Source organism: Pan troglodytes, chromosome 11 (genome assembly GCF_028858775.2).
Source record: "Pan troglodytes isolate AG18354 chromosome 11, NHGRI_mPanTro3-v2.0_pri, whole genome shotgun sequence".
Taxonomy (NCBI): domain Eukaryota; kingdom Metazoa; phylum Chordata; class Mammalia; order Primates; family Hominidae; genus Pan; species Pan troglodytes.
This window is the reverse complement of record NC_072409.2, coordinates 29582340-29606369: the sequence shown is the minus strand read 5'-3', so window position 1 is coordinate 29606369 and position 24030 is coordinate 29582340. Positions and strand designations below refer to the sequence as shown.

Here is a 24030-nt window from a genome sequence, read left to right as displayed (position 1 = left end):
AATTTGTTGTACATGATTTGAAAGCAATTTTTATATGTAAATTTTTCTTCTTGGAAAAGAGATTGATAATTTTCAGAAAAGTAAGAGACAAGGGCAAAAAGGCATTGCGGAATCTCAAAACTTCGATTTAGCACAAGACTTTGGTTTACCAGATGGGTGACCTTGCACAAGACTCCTAACCTTTCCAAGCCTCAGTGTCCTCACCTGTAAAATGGGGGGAAATACTGTAGTGTCCACCTCACAGAGTGGGAATAAATGAGTTCATCTGGCATGTACTAAGCACCAACTCTGTGCCATGCTCTGCACCAGACTCTGAGAAAACTAAAATGAGGGAAGCACAGTTCCTGCCCTCAAGAAGCTCTGAGTCTAGCCTTAGGGACAAATATCTAAGAAGTGAATATATAAGATAGCAGTCAACAGACACTCTTTGGTCTCTGCCTTCAGTGTAGTATGTTATCTGATATCCTCTGGTACCTTGATAAAAATTATTCTTATGTAGTTTTTTCGTAAGGAAAAAATGAATTGTTGGTCTTAATATTTCAATTAAAAGAGGCCTCTCCAACCCCAGTCTCTTCTCCATGCAAACCTGCTCCAGAGGAATGCTGTTGTTGAGAAGGAAATTGACGCAGCTAGAATGCTCTCAGTTGCAAGTAACAGACACACAACCCTAAGGGACATGAATGATGAAGTTGAATGCATGGCTCACAGAACTGAAATACCTGGGAGTGGGTTCAAACTCTAGGCATGTTTTGATTCAGAGGTTCACTTCGTCCCCAGGGCACCAGCTTTGTTTCTCTGAGCTCCACAATCCTTGGTGGGTCAGCTTCAAGCTGGCTTCTTTCCTAGTAATAAATGCCACAGCAGTGCTAGGACACACCCCTCAACTTCACATCAAGCTTCCAAGCAAAAAGCGTAGGATTCACTCTCCAGGACTCACTCTACTGAGATCACATGTTCACCCAGAACCAATCATTGTGGCCAAGGAGATGGATGCTCTGATTGGCTGAGCCTAAATCACATGCTCTGCCCTCGGTGCTGGAAGGGAAGTCAGTCCTGGGCCACCTCCGATGCCCATGCAGAAACCAGGAGTTGTGGAAAGTGATAACAGGAAAGTTGGAGGCATCAACTCTTCTACCTCGGGAATATGAGCTAGTCCCAAGTGTGATTCCTGGTCTGGAGAAGGGACAAGGGGGTGCAGGTGGGGCTCCTTGTCTGTTCTTCACGTTTCCCTCCTCCTTTTTCTATACTAGCACCACCTTTAGAGAGAGAATTCAACTTCTTTCTTCCTAAGAAACATACCTGTAGAGGCAGCCAGTGTTCTTACCCCTCTCTCTACCTGTGAGCATGGAAAGCCACAATTCTTCAGATAGAGACCACGGGCACCACCCCTCCTCAGCCCGTTCCCACTCTCACACACTTCACTGCTATGTCTTTCCTGTCTGGCATTTCCAAGTTGCAAATTCCTGCCCATTCTGCAGGACAGGAAATTCCTACCCTTGCTTCTTTCCTTGGTTCCCACCTCCACTCTCTTTCTTCCAGAATCAGGTAGAAATCTCTAGTCCCTGTAGTTCCCCTACCATTCTCTTCATTTGCGCTGAGCTTATGCATTTATATTCTCTACTATGACTCCATGGAATCTGAGAAGGGAGGGGAGATAAACACACAGGGTCAGGGGGTCATCTTAAGCTGGAAGTCACCGACCCGTGTTTTTCCACCAAAAATAAATCTCCTGCTGAATCCTCTGGTTAGCTTAAATAAGTTCATGTCAGGGATCTAGCAGTTAGTGTTTTTACAGCCCCTGCCACATGAGGGATGCTTTTGAGGAGATGACCAGGTGTTGGAGGGACTGAAGCAGTGACTAGAGATAGGAGAAGTTGCTGAGGATGTGTGGAGTGAGGAGAGGAGATAAGGAGGGAATGGGGTTCACACGTAGCACTTACTGCTTGTGTGATTTGGGGTATATCGCTTTCCCTCTATAAGCCTCAGCTTCCCTCTCTGCATTTCATCAGGCTTTTTACAAACACTTGGGTTACAAGCAACAGAAACTAATGCTAAGGAAGAAGTTGTGTTGAAGCAGCAAATATATATGAAGACATCAGTGTGGCAGGGACGTTGGCAACCTCGAAAATGCAGCCCCACAGAAAAAAATTCACATTCAAGAAAACACTTGTACACTGTGATGGCCACATGAAACATGTCTATTGGCCACCTTCACCCTCCAGGCCTCCAGTCTGCAACATCCCTCTATAGGAAAGAGCCCAGGTTCCATGCCTGCTGCCAATGCCCTGTTTGACCAGGGGTATTCAAACTCCAGGCTAGATGCCCAATTCTGGACAATGGGGAAGGACTAAAGAGCAGGGCCTTAGGTGATAATGACTGTGTCTGGTTCTTGCCCAAGTCTGCAGCCCCCAGCACTGGGCCCAGGACAGAGGCAGCCTCACGGGGTGCCCCAAATCAGGACCCTTTGCTTAAGGTAAGAGGTGACTCAGGGATATTTAAGTCTCAGCCCATCCAAGACTATGCAGCTCATGGATGTCTGATCCCATAGATGGCACCAACTGGGTCATGAACTCCATTGGAAGGTGAGGGTAGGGAAGGGGGCAGGAACCCACTCTTCTAAGTAGGCAGTTAGTCACCAGCTGAAATCTCATAAGCCTTCACAGCCTCTCCCTCAGCCCCAAAGCCAATAAGTGGACACCATGCCCAGCAACTTCTCCACTTATGACATTCCAATGCATCACCACTACCTTCTCACCACCGTGAACACTTAGCTCAGACCTTGACTCCCTACCAATGTGGTTGTCCATTAGCTGTGTGTGATTGCCAAGGGTAGAGACTGTGTTCTGCTCATTTCTCAGTCCCCAGCACTGGGCCTGACCCACAGTACATGCATGGTAAGTGCTTTGGGTTGCCGACTAACCATTAAGAACCATGTTTATACGCTTATGGGAATAATCCTGATGTGGATCAGGAGACCTGGGCTCAACCACTGGCATTAAGCTGGCCCTCTCCTCTCTGGTCTCAGTTTACCTATCTCTTTTTTTTTTTCTTTTTGGACATGGAGTCTTGCTCTGTTGCTCAGGCTGTAGTGCAATGACGCAACCTCAGCTCACTGCAACCTCCGCCTCCTGGGGTCAAATGATTCTCCCTGCTCAGCCTCCTGGGGAAGCTGGGATTACAGGTACCCACCACCATGCCCAGCTAATTTTTGTATTTTTAGTAGAGACAGGGTTTCACGTTAGCCAGGCTGGTCTCGAACTCCTGACCTTAGGTGATCCACCTGCCTCGGGTTCCCAGAGTGCTGGGATTACAGGTGTGAGCCACTGCACCCAGCCCAGTTTCCCCATCTCTATAGCCGGGAGAGGACCCGATTTCTAAAGGACCTTCTGGTTCCTCTGACATCCTCTGGAATCAGTGGCTCTGCTTTGTGACTCTGGAAAAATAGCTGCAATTTTGGCTGTGGTTGAAAGGGGTACGCCCACAGATGGGTTGAAATGGCACTTCACACTCTGGAGATGCACTGGCACAGCCTTAGGCTCCCATATTGAGGGTGGCAGGCACTAGGGGGAGGTTAGGGAACCTAGAGTGATCAGGCAGTGTTAAGGTTGGGAGCACTTGTGAACAGCAGAAACAGGAGACTGGAGTCGGACACCCAGCTGTGCATCTCCTCCAACCTACCACTAGGTGACCCAAGCTAGTCCCTTCATCAGAGCCAACCCCCTTAGTTGAGCCAGCAATGAGGAGTGTCTTTGGATCAGGTTTTGAACCTGGAGGTACTAATAAAACAGGAGGCCACTTTCTAGGCCCTGAGATGATGTCACTATCATGAGGCAGGCAGAGGGGGTGGGATCAGTATGGTAGCCCCCTTCCTTACAGCCCCCACCTCCAGTGCAAAAGGTGCTGCCGCTTCTAAGCCCGACTCCTCCCCACCCTCTGCTATCAGATAGAAGCAAGAAACCCAGACTAGACAAGAGCCATTTCAGAGTAAACCTTTATGTGAAATTCTGTAAATGTGTATAGAGTGGCCTGTGGCCATCTATGCTGGAGGCCTTGTCTGTGGAAATGCCGAGGCTCAGCACTTGCTGTAGATGGCCACGCTGCCCCGCTCCTCAAACTCTTCCTTGCTGACCCAGAGCTGTTGGAAGGCCTGCAGGGAGGCCAGGATGGAACCGCCGGTCCACACGGAGCTCTTCCTCTCAGGAGCGGCAGCCACTGCAGGGCTGTCCCCGGGGCAGAGGAGGCTCAGCTCCCTCTGGAAGCGCTCGGGGAAGCCATCCAGCATAGTGCAGCCGCCACACAGTAGCACGTTGGCGGCCATCTCCTCCTTGAAGCCCGTGTCCTGGCAGCGGCCCAGGCAGGCAGCTGTGAGCTCCGGGAGGCCCGGCTGGGTGCTGCCTGCCAGCGAGGGCTGGAAGAGCATCTCAGAGCAACGGAAGCGCTCCTGGCCAATGGTGATGAGTTTGCCGTCCGGGAGCTCGTAGTCCACGCGCAGCTCATCCGGGACCAGGCCCAGCTCCTCCTCGGGCAGGAAGGCCGCATAGCAGCACTTCTTCTTGATGTGCTCTATGATGTGCAGGTGGTCGTCCGTGAATGCGTGGCCCGCCTCATTGAGCAGCTGCATCAGGTAGTTGGTGAGGTCACCCCCAGCGTAGTCGGCGCGGCTGGTCAGGCCCGGCAGCACGTCGCCCTCGGAGATGGGCACCACGTGCGAGACGCCGTGCCCGCTCTCCACCACCAGCCCCGAGGTCTTGCCGTAGGAGTAGATGGACAGCAACGACTGGGACGTCACGTGCATGGCTGGGATGCCGAAGGTCTCAAACATGAGCTCCGCGTACTTCTCCCGGTTGCCGCTGGGGCTGAGCGGAGGGTCGGAGACGAGCACAGCGTGCTCCTCGGGGAGGATCTTCATGGCGGTGCGGAAGATATACTCCCAGATGTCCTGCACGCAGTCCCAGTCCACCACGATGCCGTGCTTCAGCGGGTTCACCAGCTTGAGAGGCGCCTCCGTGTTGAGCAGCTCATGGCCCACTAAGGTCCCCTTGCGGGTGTCGCCAGCGTCGGCCGCCTCGGGGCAGCGTTTGCCCACGGTGGAGGAGATGAAGTAGGTGGGCCTCGGCTCTCCCGCGTAGCCGCACTTGCAGTACTGGGAGCCCAGGTCGATGATGACCGCCTTGATCTTGTGCACCTTCCTGGGCTTCATCTTGAGCTGAGTGGCCGCACCTGTGTCCCGGAGGCCGGCGTCAGGGCCGGGCCGTGTTCCTGCCTCTCCAGGGTCACCCTGAGCCGTGCCCAGGGGCATGGGGCTGTTCCTTGTCGCCATCTGCCTCCCTTGCTCCCCTTCTCACATCCACAGCCTAGAGCCCCCTGGGGAGAAATGAGATCACCACTTCCAGCAGTGCCATGACAACGACCCGGGATTGTGATGTCACTCGGGGCTGGTCCATTCAGGCAGCAGGGGAGGGCCTGGCTTTGGTCGGCTCTTGGTGTGTCACCCCCATCTCTCTAACTCAAGTTTGCTCCCGGACGGAGCAGGTGGCCGGCAGTTTTAGAAATCCAAGCACACTAGGGTCTCAGAGGTTTCTGCTCAGCCCCCTTGCATTTCCGTGCCTAACCTGTTCACTACTGGACACCTTTCCTCTTCTGCTTCTTGGTGGAGAGGGCCTATTTGAGCCCCTCCAGTAAGGCAGGCACTGTACTAGTTACTTCACTTGTGTTGTTCTGCAGGTAGGCAGAGCTGAGGAAATGAGGCTCAGAATTCTAAGGACTTGCCCAAGAGCAAACAGCACTTGGGGTGTTTGTACCTTAACCCAAATTCATCAAACTCCAATGCACCAGGCCTCCTTAACCGCCCCAAGAGTTCTTTCCTCCCTTCATTCCACATTTACTGGAGTATATAGTAGGTCCCGCCCAGTGCAGCCTGCCAGTGATAGATGATAAAAACCCAGGCCACCAGCAGTGCCCAGTCTAGACAAGAAAATGGAATGGGTGCCGATGGGTTTGCAGGAAGAAGTCTACTTGGAGAACTCATTTGAGACAGGCAGTCAGAAGGTGCTCTAGAGAGGAGGTGATGCTTAAGTTGAATCCTGGAAGAGGTGTAGGTATTTGTCAAGTAGTTAAGAGGAGGGGAAGACATCCCAGGCAGAGAGCACAGCTTGAGCAAAGGCTCAGATGGAGGCACAGTGAAGAACTTCCCACAGTCAAAGTGTTTGGAAAAACAGATGAAGCTAGAGAAGTCACAGAGCCAAATAGAAAGGGCATCAAATGGCAGGAGTAGGTTTAGACTAAACTGAGGAGAGCCAGGGAAGCTATGAAGACTTTAAGCAGGGGAATGATCAGATTTGCCTTCTAGAAAAATGTTAGAAAGGGCCGGGCACGGTGTCTCATGCCTGTAATCCCACCAGCACTTTGGGAGGCTGAGGCAGGTGGATCACGAGGTCAGGAGTTCAAGACCAGCCTGGCCAAGATGGTGAAACCCCATCTCTACTAAAAATACAAAAATTAGCTGGGCATGGTGGCGGGTGCCTGTAATCCCAGCTACTTGGGAGGCTGAGGCAGAGAATTGCTTGAACCTGGGAGGCAGAGGTTGCAGTGAGCTGAGATCGCACCACTGCACTCCAGCCTGGGAGACAGAGTAAGACTCCATCTCAAAAAAAAAAAAAAAAAAAAGAAAGAAAAGAAAAATAAAAATGTTAGAAAGATCTGCATTTGGCTGTAATGTAGAGAATGGATGGGAGGGGCAAGACTAGAAGCTGAGACCCGAAACGAGGCCATTGGAGAAATTCTGATAAGACTTGAAGGTGGCCTGACCTAGGGCTGTGAGAGTGTGGAAGCAAGGAAGAGCCTGGTTCTAGAGAAATTTAGAAAGTAGAATAGAATCCAATCTGTTTTTTCCCCAACCATCCCTCACTTTAATCCAAGCTCTTACTCTGACATTTGAGGGCTTCCCTCATGGGCTCCTGTGATGTGGGATGTGAGGCAGAGGGAAGGATGAATCGCTTACTTGTACCTGAGCAAAGAAAGATGGCCTGTCATCCAGAAAGGACAGATTCACTAGAGTGCCAGAGGGACCTGCAACTTAAGCTGCCCCCTCCCACTCCAAAAATCAAAAAGGCAGTTTAGGGCTTTGGTGGTGAAGAGTCAAGAGAAAAAGGGGAAGAGCGGCAACTGGGCCTGAGGAAGTTTTCTGGGAGAATTAAGATGAGCAGAGGTGCCTGAGGAATTGATTAGGCAACATGCATGGGGGAAAAAGAGTTAAGAAATACTGCCATGGAGCATGTAAGAATGCTAATGAGGAATGTGTGGGGATTTTTGTTTGCCGAATTTTTGTTTGTTTGTTTGTTTCTGGGACAGAGTTTCGCTCTTTCGCCCAGTCTGGAGTGCAGTGGCGCGATCTCAGCTCACTGCAACCTCCGCCTTCCAGTTTCAAGCGATTCTCCTGCCTCAGTCTCCCCAGTAGCTGGGATTACAGGCACCTGCTACCACGCCTGGCTAATTTTTGTATTTTTAGTAGAGACGGGGTTTCACCATGTTGGCCAGGCTGACATTGAACTCCTGATCTCGTGATCCGCCCGCCTTGGCCTCCCAAAGTGCTGGGATTACAGGTGTGAGCCACCATGCCCAGCCTGCTGAATTGTTTCTTGGAACATGGCGGCATTCAACTATATTGTTTGGGTAACAACTTTCTAAGGGTTACAATTATGAACATCATGACCCAGAAATGCCCTGTGGTGGGATCATGAAATCACAGAAGCTGAGGATTGGACCCTTCAGTTCCCTCTAGAACATTCCATCCAGTAGTCTGACATGGACAGCTCACCCTATTTTGGCCAGCCATGAGTGATAAACGTTTCGTCACACTGGATTGGCATGTGTACCGCTCTGAAGCCATTAATTGGTCTTGGGTCTACTCTTGAAGTTCTACAGGGCAAGCAAATTCTTCCACGACAACTCTTGGGCTATTTAAAGGCAGTATTCATGGACTGCCAGAGCCTACTTTTTATCCATTCCTTACGGAAAGGCAGTACAGAGCAGATGGAAGACTGAGGAACTGGATTCCGAAGACCTGGGTTCAAACATAGATTTATTATTTATAATCTGTATGACTTTGGGTAAACTACTCGAAATGTTGTTTGAATGTGATTACCATTTTGCTATGTCCCCTCGTCAACTTGACCCCTACCCACAGCCGCCAGGTCTCTGCCTTGAGCTGCTAAGTGGATGATGGTAACACACACACACACACACACACACACACACACACACACACACACACACATATTTGGGGTCTGCTGACTTAGAGATGCCCAAAGGCCACTAGGCTGTGGGACACTGGGCTGGAGCACATGGAAAGGGAAGCATCCAGATCCATATTTGCATGCTCAGTAGCACATCTGCCCCTGAAGACAGCTCCTCTCCCTTCCACCTCGGGGAAATGGACACAGTCTTGGGACCTGGGTGTCCACACTGGGATCTGAGCTGTGAGAAAGCAGCTCAAAGTGCCTGTTTGGCAAGGATCTTCTTTGTTGGGAGCTCCTGACTCAGGGGTTCTCCAGCATATTCAAGAGTTGGAAAGGCTGTGGTGGGCTCCAGTAATTTTTAAGAAAAACTCCAGGTGATTCATGAGAAGAAATGCCATGCTGGATTTTCTTTTTTTCCCTCTCATTGCTGCTAAAATTCCAGAGGCCTGGCTCACCTCTCCTCCAAAGGTCAAGGGTGGGCAGTGTCCCAAAACTGAAGCCAGGAGCCAGGATGCACCTCAGGCAGAAGTGTGTTCTTTAATCTCACCTTTCCATGTTCTCTCCCTCCACTATAGAAGAGGATCCCAGGGTTGCATTTGAAAAGGGGTCATCCCATGGTTTTTTTGGTCTTGAGCCAGAGGGCTAAAAGTAGGTGTGATCCCATTAGAAAATGTGGCCCAATATATTTTGAGCAATATAGGGTGCCTCTCCCTAGAGGGACCTCACTAGGGACCCCAGAGAGCCCACACAGACCTTAGCTGGTGACAATTATGGAGGGGCGTGTGTGCTAGGCAGTGGAGGTTTGGGGCACGGTGTCCACAGTCTCTGCATTCTTCCATCATTACCACTAACCGTGTGATGACCCATAGAGGGAGAGAAGAGGCACAGAGGGTAACAGGAAGCTTAGGGGAAACAGGGTTTTTATTAGGAGCACCAACATGTGAAACTCAGCTGTGAAGTAAAAGGAGGGCAAGTGTTTCCTTGGCTTTTGCTCAGAGAACGTGAGGGGAATCCCTATGCTCAAGGACCTTACAGACTAGATAGAGTGACTGCCTTACACTAAAGCATCACCTCTTCCACACACAAACGCAGAAAGTGTGATGACAGATGACAGATGGGCAAGCCTGGGCAGCCCAGGAAGAGCAAATGAGTCAGAGCATGTCAGGCTTGGAGTGTATTAGCAAAGAGGGAGGCACTGAACAGGTGAAAGGGTCCTCCAAAGGTGTCCACATCTTAATCCCTGGGACCTGTGACTATATTAACTTTCATGCCAAAAGGGATTGTGTGGATGTGATTAAATGAAGGAATCTGAGATGGGGAGAGTATCCTGTATGGCCTGGGTGGGGCCAATGTAATCACAAGGGTCCTTATATGGGGGATACAGGAGGGTCAAGGGCAGAGAAGCAGATGTGACAATGACAGCTGTAGTCTGAGAGTCTTCCAAGATGGAGGAAGGGACTATGAGCCAAGGAACACAGGTGGCCTCTAGGAGCTGGAGGCAAGAGGAAGTATTGTCTCCTACACCTCCAGAAGGAATACAGCCCTGAAAGAATCTTAATAGTAGCCCACTAAGAAGAATTACGAACTTCTGATCTCCAAAATAGTAAGATAATAACTGTGAATTGCTTTAAGCCACTAAATCCATGGTAATTTGTTACAGCAGAAACAGGAAGCTAATACAGGCTCTTCTAGGAGTCCAGGTTAGTGAAAAGGCACCAAGCAGCTATAGATTTCGCAAAATTCAAGTAGGGTTTGGGAAGAAAAAAATGGAGGGTTTTAAATTACATATGCCTTTGGTTACCATATACAGAACTTTGGAAATAAAGTCAAACAATCTGAGTTGCCCACGCAAATCCCTGAACGGCAGAGGCAATTAAACTGTTTTTCAGGCAGCCAGGCATCGAAAGTACTTTCCTATTTTTCCTTTAAAATTCCATGCCATTATCTCACCCACTAACCAATGAAGCAAGAAACTGAGATTTTGTCCTTGGGATGACACCTTGCTGTCCCCATCAGATAGTCACAAACCTCATGAGACTGGACTTGGTCCTTTTCTTCTCTCATACCCAACAAGGAACTGAGAGCAACTCCCGTAGCCTCTCTAAAGGAGAAAGCCCATTATTGTGGTGACTGCCTCTTTTATGAAGGGCTGGGATCAGGTTCAGGGTGTGGCATAACATAAGGTTGGATTCTGCCCTGAGTGTGGCAGGCATCCACACCAATGTGTCCAGCTTCAGAAATGGCATGCAAGATGGTGGCCAAACAGCCTAAGAGTTGCACGCTAGGTCCCATCAAGCTGTGTCCCAGCACATCCTGGGGAGGAAGCCACAGTCAGGAGAGCTTGGCTACTCCTGGTTGGATATCCTTGGGTGAGCTATGCACCTAAAAGCCCCAGTGTTGTCAGTGGGATTTTGTAGAGTCTAATTTCACTGTCTAGCCAATGACCCTGATGAAGGCACAGTAAGTGTACACATGTATATCCAAAAATAATTCCCCTTAAGGTTGTTCTAAGGGTCACCCTTAGTGCCCTTCATATAGTCACCATAGCAGCAAAGGATCCCACTAACATCTAAATCAGATGGTGTCAGTGCTCTGTGCCAAATCCTCTAGTGCTTTCTGACCTTACCCACGATCCTTGCATTGGCCTATGAGGCCTACCGTGAGCTGCTTGCCTTCCCCCACCCCATCTCATCCACTTTTCCTTACTCCTTCCATGCCAGCCACACTTTTTTTTCTGCTCCTCCTCTAACTCGAGAGGTCGGCAAACTTTTTAAGGGTCAGTCAATATTTACTTTCTTTCAGCTTTTTGGGCAATACAGTCTTCAATGCCGTGACTCAGCTCTACTGTTGTACTGCAAAGGCAGTCACGGACAATACGTACATGAATGAGCACGGCTGTATTCCTATCCAACGAGCCGGGGACCGGATTGGACTGCAGCCTGCTGACCCCTGATCTAACTCTTCAGTCACACATCTGCCGCCAGTCCTCTGCACCTGCTGCTCCCCTGACATACATATGGCTCTCTCCCTCACCTCCTGCAGGTCTTCATTCAAATGTCACCCTCTCAGGAAGCCCTGCCCAGGCCACACTAGCACTGCCACCCTGCTTTTGCTCTTAACGCTCATTTTGGTTATTGTCTGTCACCCCCACCCCCCACCGACTAGAAAAAGGGATTTTGTCTGTTTTTTTCACCAATGAATTCCCAGCTGCCTTGTATATAGCAAACATTCAGGAAATATTAATTAATTGAATAAATCAGTCTTGTTACGAAATTTAGGAAAAGGGGAGCCATTTCAAAAACAATATCCCAAATGTACCCTAACACAGGATAAGGGTTTGCAATATCTAGAAAGCCCAGGTCACCAGATTACATCATAATTAGTGATGTCACTGTTGGGAAAATTCTCAGGGTATCCTCTGATGTAGGCCTTTCAGGCCTTGAATCCAGTGGGATTGAGAACTTTCTAAGAGTGGTGCGGCTCTTGACAACATGTGGGCTCCACCGGCAGCAATCATGGGGGATGGGCCCGCCAAGAAGGTGGGCAACCAGGCCCCCCTGCAGACACAGGCCCTCCAGACTGCCTCTTTAAGGGATGGCCCGGCGAAGCGGGCCGTGTGGGTCCGCCATACGAGTTCAGAGCCGCAAGAACCTACTGAATCAAAGGCAGCCAAGGAGAGGCCCAAGCAGGAGGTGACCAAAGCAGTGGTCGTGGACCTGGGCACTGGCTACTGTAAATGTGGCTTTGCCGGCCTGCCAACACCCACCCACAAGATCTCAACAACGGTGGGCAAGCCCTACATGGAGACTGCCAAGACTGGGGATAATCGCAAGGAGACATTCGTGGGGCAGGAACTCAACAACACAAACGTTCATCTCAAGCTGGTTAACCCTCTGCGACATGGCATCATCGTGGACTGGGATACAGTGCAGGATATCTGGGAATATCTCTTCCGACAAGAGATGAAGATCGCCCCGGAGGAGCATGCGGTCTTGGTTTCAGACCCGCCGCTGAGCCCACACACCAACAGAGAGAAATATGCTGAAATGCTGTTTGAAGCCTTCAACACCCCTGCAATGCACATCGCCTACCAGTCGCGCCTGTCCATGTACTCCTATGGAAGGACCTCCGGCCTGGTGGTGGAGGTGGGCCATGGTGTGTCCTACGTGGTCCCCATCTACGAGGGTTATCCTTTGCCCAGCATCACCGGAAGGCTGGACTACGCGGGCTCTGACCTGACAGCCTACCTGCTGGGCCTGCTGAACAGTGCGGGGAACGAATTCACCCAGGACCAGATGGGCATCGTGGAGGACATCAAGAAGAAATGCTGCTTTGTGGCCCTGGATCCCACTGAGGAGAAGAAAGTCCCTCTCAGCGAGCATACGATCCGCTACGTGCTGCCGGATGGGAAGGAGATTCAGCTGTGCCAGGAACGGTTCCTCTGCTCGGAGATGTTCTTCAAGCCATCTCTCATCAAGTCCATGCAGCTGGGCCTCCACACCCAAACCATGTCCTGCCTTAACAAGTGTGACATCGCCCTCAAACGGGACCTCATGGGCAACATCCTGCTCTGCGGGGGCAGCACCATGCTCAGTGGCTTCCCTAACCGTCTGCAGAAGGAGCTAAGCAGCATGTGTCCCAATGACACCCCGCAGGTAAACGTGCTGCCTGAAAGAGACAGTGCCGTGTGGACCGGTGGCTCCATCCTGGCCTCACTTCAGGGTTTCCAACCATTGTGGGTCCACCGCTTTGAGTACGAGGAACACGGGCCTTTCTTCCTCTACAGAAGGTGCTTCTGAACGGCGACGAGGATGGCCGCTGCACCGGCAGTGCCTACCCTCGACAGGGTGAGCGCACTCCTACACACAGGGGGTGGAGCCGGCGCTTATTCCTGTAGCATTAAACACCCCTCATATGCCCCTCCACAGTGTGTTTCTCTACTTCCTGACTTCATAAGAAACAACTTCACACGTGCAGCATCTGCCTTAAAATATACATTTCCCAGAACAAAAGCAGGAGTAGGGGGAGGATGAACAAAAAAGGGCATGCATTGTAGGTGGATTGCTTAAACATTCACTTGCTCTAAAATTATGCTGCCCCTTATTTTGTGCATTCCCCGCTTTAGGAACTGCTTTACGGTTAAACTCTGCTTGGAAGGGGGAGTGCAATGAAGATTAGAGGGTAAATGCTGTTGGGGCATATAAGCAGTTCCCTTTCCATAAATGCCAATAGGAAGTATGCTGTAACAGTGCAAACTCCCACAAAGCATCAGTGTCCATTTCATACTTCATCAACAACCCTGAGGGACTGGAAAGAGCTGGCAAAGCTGTCTGAGCCCTGCTTTAACAGGAGTTTCTTTTAGTTCCAACAGTCATTTATGTCTCAGTACCAGTTCTTACTAAGCCATCACAGCGACTGGCTGCTGAAGCCTAGCATATTACAAGCAAGGCATTTGCATGTGCCTTAAAGGGCAACTCTTCAGAGAACAAGTGCTATACAGATTTCCCTTTTTAAAAACCGAAGTAAGACTGATCTTGGGTTATCAGCAGAGAGGTTAGGGATTGAAGCCACAGTCATTCTGTAGACACTTCAAGTAGTAGCTGACCATCTCCCAGCAGACTGGATTCTCCATCAGCCTATAACACACACGGTTGGAGTCTGGGGTGTGCTGAGGATAGAGGCTGCTGGTTCTGGGGCTGACGATATGGGTCTGTGGGAGGCTGCCCTATGTGGGTCATTCTAACCCCACTGGGGAGCCCAAAGATACACAGAGACCCTCAGTAGCCAGGGAAGCCCTTCCAGGGCCCAGCGAGCTCTATGGTGTTCCTGCAGGGGGAGTTTGTAATATGAGCACTTTAAATTGGAGATTCTTTAGAACAGCCTCCAATACATTCTCTGTCTTGTCTTTAAAGTTCAAAATCTGAACACTAGTTGGTGCATAAAACAGAGGATAGAACATGGGCTCTGGACTCTGTGGTTTGAAACGCAATTTTGCTACCACCTAACTGTGACTTGAGTTTGTTTGCTTGCCTGCAAAACTGAGTATAAATGCCTACCTCACACAGCTGATTAAAAAACAGCGAAAAATATCTGAATACCAGTATCTAGACTCCGGGGGGTCCTCACAATAGCTAGCTAGTATCTTTAGGTTTCTACCTCTTATGCAGAAGGCCAGAAGTCTCTTACTATAGTCCTTAGCCACACAGGTACTCAAAGGCAGGCATTCTGCATTTAGAGGAGAGCTGGCACCTCCACCATCTCCAGGGAGAAGCCCTCCAGAGCTGCTCACAGGTTCCAGGCTTGCCTCGACAGCCTTGAAAGGCCTAAAGTGCCTGACCCTGGATCCAGGTCTGGTGACTATGAGTATCTGGCTAGCACCAGCAGAGAGAGAGCCACAGAGGGGCATGTGAGGTTCCCATGGTTCAGCACGGATGACTAAGCCTTATGCTGGACTGTCAAGGAATCAGGAGTTGGGGACACTGACCTGAGAGAGAGGGACATCTTTACCGCAGTTTCTGCCCAAACCGCTCTACTGTCAACCCATGATCATTCACTGATGCACAAGTTGAAGTTTGGTTAGTTCTTAACCTTTGGACCTCTTTGGCAGGGGTGGTAAACCCATAAACCTCTTCTTAGAATAATGTTATTGAATGCATAAAGTAAAATGTATGATTACAGAGAAAACCTATCATACAGAAATATGCTCTATCTACCGATCCCTTAGGGGTAAATGAACCCCATGTCAAAGATCCCTAAAAAAGGCGAGGGTCTTAATGAAGAGGAGGGTTGGGAGGTGGTTCTGGAGGATGGGCATCTCCAGGCCTTCCCAGGCCTCAATGTTCATTTTTAAATGAAAAATGCCAACTGAAGGCTGAACAATTGTGCAGTCTTTTTCAAACCACTTTATGAATTTTCTCACTTGATCCTCACAAGTATGCCCCAGTAGAAAAAGAGAATCTCCTCATAAAAAAGTGATAGTTACTAAGTATTTGGAACTTATCTTAGCACAGTAGTTCTCAAGCGGGGGGCAACTTTGGCCTGTAGGGGACATTTAACAACGTCTAAAGATATTTGTGGTTGTCATAACAGGGGTGGGAGTGTGTACTACTGGCATCTAGGGGTTAGAGACGAGGGAAGTCGTTAAACATCTTACAATGTGCAGGGAAGCACCTCCCAACACCCAAAGAAAGAATGACATGAACCAAAATGACAACAGAGCCATTGAGAAACTCTGCTTAGCTTGAAGGGCACACACAAGACCGAAGGAAAGCAAGGCTCAGTGAGATTAAGTGACTTTGTCCAACACTGCTAAGATGGTTGGACACATGGCCCAAAGCCTTGTTCTTTCCTTTATAACCAGGAGGACAACTGTTGTTCCTAAATGTCCTGGGACTGTAGAGCCAGTAAGAATAGTGGTGGAGCAGCCCACTGCAGGCACAGGCAAGGGCTCAGGGAGCACAGAGAGCACAGAAACACGAGAATCCAAAGCAGGCCTTCAGCACTGCCAAATGTTACCAAATTAGCCTTGTCTTATCTCCAGCCTCGTGAATATGTACAGCTACCTAGCTCCTAAGATGTTTATTTGCACCCAGTTACTAATAAATACGACAAACAAGAAACAGCAGCCAAAGACTCCCCAGGGCTTGTCCAGGCGGTGCTTCTAGAGAATATGGGAGTAAAATAACCAGCACAAGAGGAAGAACAAATCTAATTTTGCTTCTCAAATTTGCAGTCACCTTAAGTTACTAAGCTTCATCAGTTTTACTTATTTTTAAAAACACCCACTTCAGCTATTGCTATGACAAATCTCTCAAATGTGTATGTATATATACATGCATATATAATTAAATTTAATTTAAAATATGCAGCAGGGCTAAGAAATTGCACCAAGCTACATCCATAAAGGCATATAAAAATTGCTCCTAAGTTTTTTTGTTTGTTTTTTTGAGACAGTCTTGTTCTTGTCCAGGCTGATGTACAGTGGCACGATCTTGGCTCACTGCAACCTCCACCTTCCCAGGTTCAAGTGATTCTCCTGCCTCAGCCTCCCAAGTAGCTGGGATCACAGGTGCCCACCACCACACCACCTAATTTTTTTTCTCTTTTTAGTAAAGATGGGATTTCACCATGTTGGCTAGGCTGGTCTCAAACGCCTCAGCCTCCCAAAGTGCTGGGATTACAGGTGTGATCCACTGCACCCAGCCTCAGTTTTTTCAAAAGCATAAATTTAAAATGCACTTTGACTGAAGAAGACAGTCTTCTGCAAGTTCCTTCTTGAAGTTTAGAGCATCTGAGCAAAGCTATCTGACTCAATGGAACCAAGAAAAGTGAAGGTTTTAGCTTATTGCAGCATGAACTTGCTTTGGGACAGGATCCAAATTTATGTACTCTTTTCTAAAACTTGACAGACTCCTTCCCCCAAATTAAGCATTCATCACTCAGAGGAGTTTCCTCCTTTTCTCATACACTCAATTTTCCCCCATGAATATTCAATTCTTGGCTTTGCCTCAATTTGGAAGGTCTCCTCCTGCCTGCTTCTTCTAAAAATGAACAAAATCCAATCCTGCTCAGATGAGAGAAACAGTAATTGATAGTAATTTGCATTCAAATAAATTATTTCTTGCTGCTTCAATACATTATTTAAAGAAACTGAATGTCCAGGAAAATTCACACCATTATCAATAAACACATTTACTTCTATTTCCAGTCTATCAGCATGGGTCCCTTTACAGTTATCCAAAGCAAGAGCACTATAATATATTTCAATATAAGTTACCATGCTTATTTACCCATGCCAAAGGGTGATTACAAAGTACTTGCAGCCTTTCAATATTGGGCACTTAATTACAGCAAACCCATGTAAGTCAAAAAGTAGATTTCTCCAAAGCAAAGTATATCTTCTTTCTCTTCTTTTTAAAAACTCCTATTAGATTGTGAAAATGTTCAAACATACAGAAAAGTTGAATTTTACAGTGAATACTCCTAGATTGATTCTATAGTTAACATCTTGCTATACTGGGAAAGGCTTCTTAAATTACAATTTTGGCTATATCACTTCTTTGAGGATCAAAAGCAGCATTTCCTGTTAGTTTATGTACAGTGCTGTAGTTTAGGCATTTGTTTCCCTAAACCTCATGTTGAAATGTGATTACCAGTGTTGGAAGTGGGGCCCAATGGGAGGTGTTTTGGTCACAGGGGCAGATCCTACGTGAATCGCTTGGTGCCATCCTCGTGGTAATGAGTGAGTTTTCACTCTATTAGTTCCTTTGAAAGCTGGTTGTTGTTATAGAGACACAAATGGACTAAGATATACAGTAAGAAAGGTCTGGTTCTGATATTTAAAACATGGAAGAATTTTTAATCAGAATGAAGTGGGCGTTTTCTAGACTCACCATGAAAACAAAATATTCTTATTTTGAGACAGTTTTTTTTGGTGAGGGGCTGGAGAATTGAATAAAGAGAAGTCAGTAAAGTACCATAACGAAAAATAAATGAAGTGGCCTAGACACTAACAAAAATATCTGAGTTAAAGAAACAGTATTTGGAGAACAGAGAATAATTCACAACCATGCATGCCATACAATGCACACTGATCACTCACACCAACTGTGCATGATACTGTTTAGAAATTCTAATCTGTTCTAGCTGTAACATTGCTAACTCTCTAGCAGAAAATACACAGGCAGTAAAACAGTCCCTACAGACATTGTAATTATAGGAGGCTCAGCCCAGTTATAACTGAAAGCACATGACCTGGTAAGATGTTACAAAATAATAGCTGTCAGCAAAGGAGGGCTTATAATTTCAAAGGATACTTTTTATTCTGCTTTAGTTTAAGGTGACAAGAAGCTATTTAAGTGATTACATTTGACCAAATGTAGCACTAATAGCCATTGTAATCTTCTCCGCCAATAAAATAAGACAATTTAGAAACATTATTTTACTTGTCTTCACACTTTGGAGGTAGAAATCATGAAACATTAATCTCATGATTACCATAATTATGCTCTCAAACAGCCCAAGTGAAAGAACAATCATTCTCACAAAATGATGCCATAATGGTTAAAGCTTAATGTCTTGCTAATGATCAAGATGTATACACAAAATAAAATAAATAGAATTGCTTGTTGTCTGCTGAAGTTCTTGGCAATGCTAAGGTAAGTTATCATTTTACTCTTTCCAGTTCTCAATAGCCAGGCCTCAAAGAGCAAGGGGTGGTAGGACAACAGGAATGAGTGGAAATGGTCTTCTCTGTCGGATCCCTCCTAACTGCAGTCACTCAGTCTAGCAGGCTCAGCTTCCACTGGGTTCTTCTGTTGATCTTTGGTGGTATAAAAAGCTCAGCATCTAAAAGCAAGAAAGGAAGGGAAATTGTGACTCACATACTCTTGTTGGAGGGCGCTGAGGCAGTAACTCTAAACTAAACAAACTAGGCAGGTGGGGTTTGCAGCAATAAGACCATCAGAGCCAGAGTTCATGTGTCTGCTACCCCTGCAACCTCCAGGTCAGAGCAAACACAGCCTGGAGGCCCTGCCCTGAGAGGAGGGACTGCATTTCAACCTCAGGCATGCTCACCCAGTGATTCAAAGTGGAAGAATGTTCTGTATTTCAAACTGGTGGGAGGGGTGGTGGCAGCAGTCACATGGCTGTATACATTTATTAAAATTCATCAAATTGTACACCTGAAATCTCTGCATTTCACTATATGTAAAGTCTATCTCAATTTTTAAGGAATAGCAAAATGTGATAGCACATATTCAGTAAGTGAAGTTAATGGACAGGAACTACTTTATGATGAAACTTCGACAAACATGTTGATCAATAAAGATGCCCCTGCTTTAAAAAAAGTGAATGGAGAGAGAGGGTTAGGAAAAGATTCTGCCATTGTAACCTAAAACTCCCAGGCACTCTTTCACTTAGATTTGTTAAGTTTCTTTTCTAACCAGGAATCATATACTGCAAGCAGAGATAGGAGAAAATATGTATATATAAGGATTTTTTCAGCATTATTTATGATAAACTTCCAGCAGTAAATCTGCACATATGAGCCATGCAGGCATGAAAAATTACAGTTGATCCTTGAATGTAGGGTTATGGGTGTGGACCCCCCTGCACAGTCAAAAATCTGCATATACCTTTTTTTTTTCTTTTCTTGAGACAGGGTCTCATTTTGTTGCCCAGGTTGGAGTGCAGTGGCACGATCATGACTCACTGCAGCCTCGACCCCCCTAGGTTCAAGTGATTCTCCTGCCTCAGCCTCCCAAGTAGCTGGGACTACAAGTGTACACCACCATACCTGGCTAATTTTTGTAGAGACAAGGTTTCACCATGCTGCCCAGGCTACTCTCAAAACTCCTGGTCTCGTTCCATCCACCTCAGCCTCCCAAAGTGCTGGGATTACAGGTGTGAGCCACCACACCTGGCCCCATGTTTAACTTCTGAATCTCCAAAACTCAAGTACCAATAGCTTACTGTTGTTCGGTAGTGTATTGGCAGCATAAAAAGTCAGTTAACAAATGTTTTGTATGTTATATGTATTATATACTACATTCCTACAATAAAGTAAGCTAGAGAAAAGAAAATATTAAGAAAATCATAAAGAAAACTATTTACTATTCATTAAATGGAAGTGGATCATCATAAAGGTCTTCATCTTTGTCATCTTCACGTTGAGTAGGCTGAAGTGGAGGAGGAAGTGGAGGGGTTGGTCTTGCTGTCTCAGGGGTGTAGAGATGAAACAGGTAGGGGAGGTTAAAGAGGAGGCAAGAGAGGTGGGCACACTCAGTGTCACTAACTTTACAGAAATACACCATAATTTCTGATGTTTTTGCTTTTTCATTTCTCTAAGGTACCAATCCTTCCAGTTTCTTTTAGTTTCAGTGCCCATAACATAGAATCATCCATGTTGTAAAAGAAGCCAAAGGCAGTCTTGAATAATTGGAACCTTTGGAACAAATGTCAATTTATTTTCTGGCACTGCTTCTTTTATGTCATCTTCCTCATTGTCTGGCGCTGGTTTGGAAGCACTCATCTCCATCAAGTCATCTGTTAATTCCTCTGGTGTGATGTCTATCACCTCTTGAATTTCTCCAAGATTCCTATCTTGAAATCCTTCATGTACCATTTTTTTTTTTTGTGCCAGATCCACAATCTCTTTCATGATTTCCTTGATTGGCTGTCGTAAAGCCTGTGAAGTCATGCACATCTGGACACAGTTTTCTCTAGCAGGAATTTATTGTCTTGGGCTTGATGGCTTTCACAGCTTTTTCTATAACAATGATGGCATCACTGACGGTGTAATTCTTCCAGACTTTCATGTTCTGTCAAGGTTCTTTTCCATACATTTGACAATCCTTTCTATAGAGTACTGTTTGTAACGAGCCTTAAAGGTCCTTATGACACCCTGATCTAGAGGCTGAATTAGAGATGTGTGTTTGGGGGCAAGTAGATCACTTCAGTGTCTTCGGTGTTGAACTCATGGAGTCTGGGGTGGCCTCGGGCATTCTCCAGTATCAAAAGAACTTTAAAAGGCGGTCCCCTTACTGGCAAGATACTACTTAACTTCAGGGACAAATCGACAATGGAACCAATCCAGAAAAAGTGTTCTCCTTGTCCAAGCCTTCTTGTTGTATGGTACAACCAAAAGCCTGGCAGCTGGTGTTAATCTTTTCCCTTCCAGGCTCAGGGGTTAGCAGCTTTATAGATAAGGGCAGTCCTGATCATAAACCTGACTGCCTTTGCTGCTGCCTCCTGGATGGCAGGAGCTGCTTTTCCTATTATCCAGACATTTACAAAGCCAAACCTCTTTCTAAAATTATCAAACCATCCTTTGCTGGCATTAAATTCTCCAGCTTTGATCCTTCATCTTTTTGCTTTAAGTTCTCATACAATGACTGTGCTTTTTCTCAAATCATAATAGTTGTATAGGTATGCCTTTCTCATAGCAATCCTGCACCCACATAAAAGCTGCATCTTCAATACAAGATAAAAAGGTATTTTGCAAAAAGTACAAGGTTTTCATGCCTGCTGGCATAACTGCAGTGACAGTTTCATAAATTTCCTTTTCTTTTATAATGGTCCTTGCACTGGGTTCATTTATCTTGAAGTGGTGGGCAACCACAGCTGCAGACCTCAATCTGTAGTACATATCGAGCAAGTCAACTTTTTCTTGTAATGTTATGACTTTTCTCTGCTTCCTGGGAGCAACACTTGTGGTACTTCCTATAGGTCTCATGGTGTTATTTAAGGTTTACGATATTACATTAAACATGATAAAAAATACATGACAATGCAAGAGATCACTTTTCGCTGCCATATGCAATTAATGGAGACTCTCATGTGCTGCTCATGTGGAGATGGTTAGTGGCACATGGCATTTTAAGCAGATATTGGTAACACTTGAGCTCACTCACCACAATAGCAACAGGAGGTAGCTACAAAATTATTACAGTAGTGCAGTACGTACTACAGTTAATTTTATGCAGTTATGATTTAATACTACATCTTTATGTTTGTTTACATTTCTCTCCACTAAATGGTGCCATAAAGATATAAGAATATCAATACTGAAGAAAGGCTACTTAAATAAATTCACTATCAACAAGGTATTTCATAAATTCCAATTAAAGTTGGAATAAGACTTTATCTTAAAAAAACTAGTTACAAAAATAATGTGCTCTATCTCATTTTTTAAAATTAGGCATAACTACAACTATATTTGATTCTAGACTTAACTTGAAATAAACACAAAGTACAGACTTTTGGGCAAGAAAGTAATTATTCTGACAAATTATATGACAGCAGGACATGACATATTTCACATTTCCATATTTGAATTTCACAGCACACAAAAAAGGCCATTTTTATAAAAAATAACTTGAGGGCTTTTCAATTTTTCTAAGGACCTCTCTCAATCCTTTGATAGTCAAAATCATTTAAAGCACTTATTTTGTCATCAATTGCAACAAGTCCAACCCAGCTGTGATTCAAGTACTTTTCCAATATCATTTTAATCTATTTTATGTAATACTAAATTTTTGCAAGACTTGCAATTGATCTGCATGATATTGTATTGCATCAAAGCAGGAAACAATCAGAAATGACCCATCAAGTCATTGATTTCACTTGTGGGGATGTGCCAATATACTTAACTATTGTTAGCTGGGGAGGGGCAGCTGAGTAATATTTGAGTGGCACTAATTTTGTGATTAGTTCATCAGTGGCAATTTTTGAATTATAGGAACTTACCTTTTCCTATACATCCTTGAAACCACAACGGTAATGATAATAAACACTCAGATAATGAGGGGCTCTCAAATATTACAGAGTGTCTTTAAGGCTCAGCTGGAAAACAAGAAAGTGCTCTTTGAAGTGGGAAAGCCATCTAGAATACCCTGGGGAATGATGGGACTGACCTGACCTGAAGGTCAGCATCAGGCCAGCAACGAGGAACATAGGAGGCAGAAATCACAACTGGATTGGACTACAGCACAAAATAAACAATGCCCAAATGGCCTCAGGTCTAATATAAGTTCCTAGCATCTGAGAAATAAGTGGGCTGGGCACAGGGGCAGACGCCTGTAATCCCAGCACTTTGGGAGGCTGAGGCAGGAGGATCACTTGAGACCAGGAGTCTGAGACCAGCCTGGGCAACATATTAAGACCCCATCTGTTTTTTTTTCTAAATGAAAAAACTTAAGAAAAAAAAAGGAATAAGTGGATATGTCGAAACTGATACCAAAAGTACCTTGCCATTCTCTAGACAGAAGAGGAGCTAGGGATACAGTAGTTACAGTCTGGATGTATGAGTTTAGCTGGGATGGAAGGTAGCTGTTCTTTCCTGGTAGCAACATAAGCTGTTAAAGTCAAACTTAATTTGAATCCCCACAGGCTACTTCAAATGTCATCAAAATGCTATTACAGTGTAGCACTTCGGTGAAAAAAAATTTCAGAAAGTTGCTTGTCACATGCTAGAAATGCAAATAATAGCAGTTAAAACTGCCAATTATTTTAGAAACTATCATTCACTTTTTAAAGCTAAGATGCTTCATTGATCCAACTATAAGTAAGGGCAAATACTGAAAGTCCCAAGCTGACTCATCAAATGTTTCTAACCAACCTTCAAAAGAAAGCGCTTAGGGTTTTTAATTTTTAGGGATATAAGTAATCTAATTGAGAATCATCTCCCCTCAACAAATAAAACACTTCATGCATAACTAAACAGGAAATATGTATAAAATGCTAATATTCTTTGGATTTGCCTTCAAATTATATTGTCAATCCTAAACATAATAAAAAGGTCCCACTCATAAGCAAGGTTTATGAAAATGCCCCCAAGATGCAAAGCGTAACTGCCAATAGCTAGTAATGATGCTTCAGAAGAATCTTTTGATGTATATGTAAATGTAGACAGTTTAGACTGAAACTGGAACTGTGATGTGCCTTTATGAACAAGCATATGCCACATAAATATTTTTACAAATTACACATACAATGGTCATGTTGGATTTTCCCACACCAGGTCCCCCACCGCTAGAAGCATGAAACTGATCATACTAAAGATGCGGTCTTAGAATTGAGGAAGAATTGTAGTCAATTTTTTGTAGTGAAAAATTGTATCCAATCTCTCCTTATACTGCTGATCTTCTCAATACTTACAGAAAGATAGTCCTTCTGCTTAGTATTGTAATATTAAATGAGAAAAAATACTAACCAAGAACAGGAACCGAAGTCTTCTGTTGTTGATAAGATGCCATGATACTATTTGCAGTAGAATTGGGACCTAGAACCTGAG

The 24030-nt window shown here is 45.8% G+C and overlaps 3 protein-coding genes across 6 annotated transcripts in view; 1 reads left to right on the top strand and 2 right to left on the bottom strand.

Moving 5' to 3' along the window:
• Positions 1-3973: 3973 nt before the first annotated feature.
• On the bottom strand, positions 3974-10316 carry ACTL7B (actin like 7B). 2 transcript variants are annotated; one of them, XM_063787228.1, is made up of 3 exons: positions 10266-10316; positions 7817-8062; positions 3978-6083 (listed from the first exon to the last, which is right to left on the bottom strand). In XM_063787228.1, the coding sequence occupies exon 3, from the start codon at positions 5318-5320 to the stop codon at positions 4073-4075; it is 1248 nt and encodes a 415-aa protein (XP_063643298.1). In that variant the 5' UTR covers positions 5321-6083; positions 7817-8062; positions 10266-10316; the 3' UTR covers positions 3978-4072.
• A 1377-nt stretch (positions 10317-11693) lies between these two features.
• Positions 11694-13162, top strand: ACTL7A (actin like 7A). Its single transcript, NM_001246360.1, has one exon. It carries the CDS (start codon positions 11729-11731, stop codon positions 13034-13036), a length of 1308 nt encoding a protein of 435 aa, NP_001233289.1. The 5' UTR covers positions 11694-11728; the 3' UTR covers positions 13037-13162.
• A 4412-nt stretch (positions 13163-17574) lies between these two features.
• ELP1 (elongator acetyltransferase complex subunit 1) overlaps positions 17575-24030 on the bottom strand; it is a 65577-nt gene continuing 59121 nt past the window's right edge. For all 3 annotated transcript variants that reach the window (XM_016961393.4, XM_009457072.5, XM_016961394.4), the window contains 2 exons: positions 23950-24025; positions 17575-18584 (listed from right to left, as the gene is read on the bottom strand). In XM_016961393.4, the coding sequence (XP_016816882.2) occupies positions 18517-18584; positions 23950-24025 (144 nt within the window). In that variant the 3' untranslated portion in view covers positions 17575-18516. The remainder of the gene's footprint in view (positions 18585-23949; positions 24026-24030) is intronic.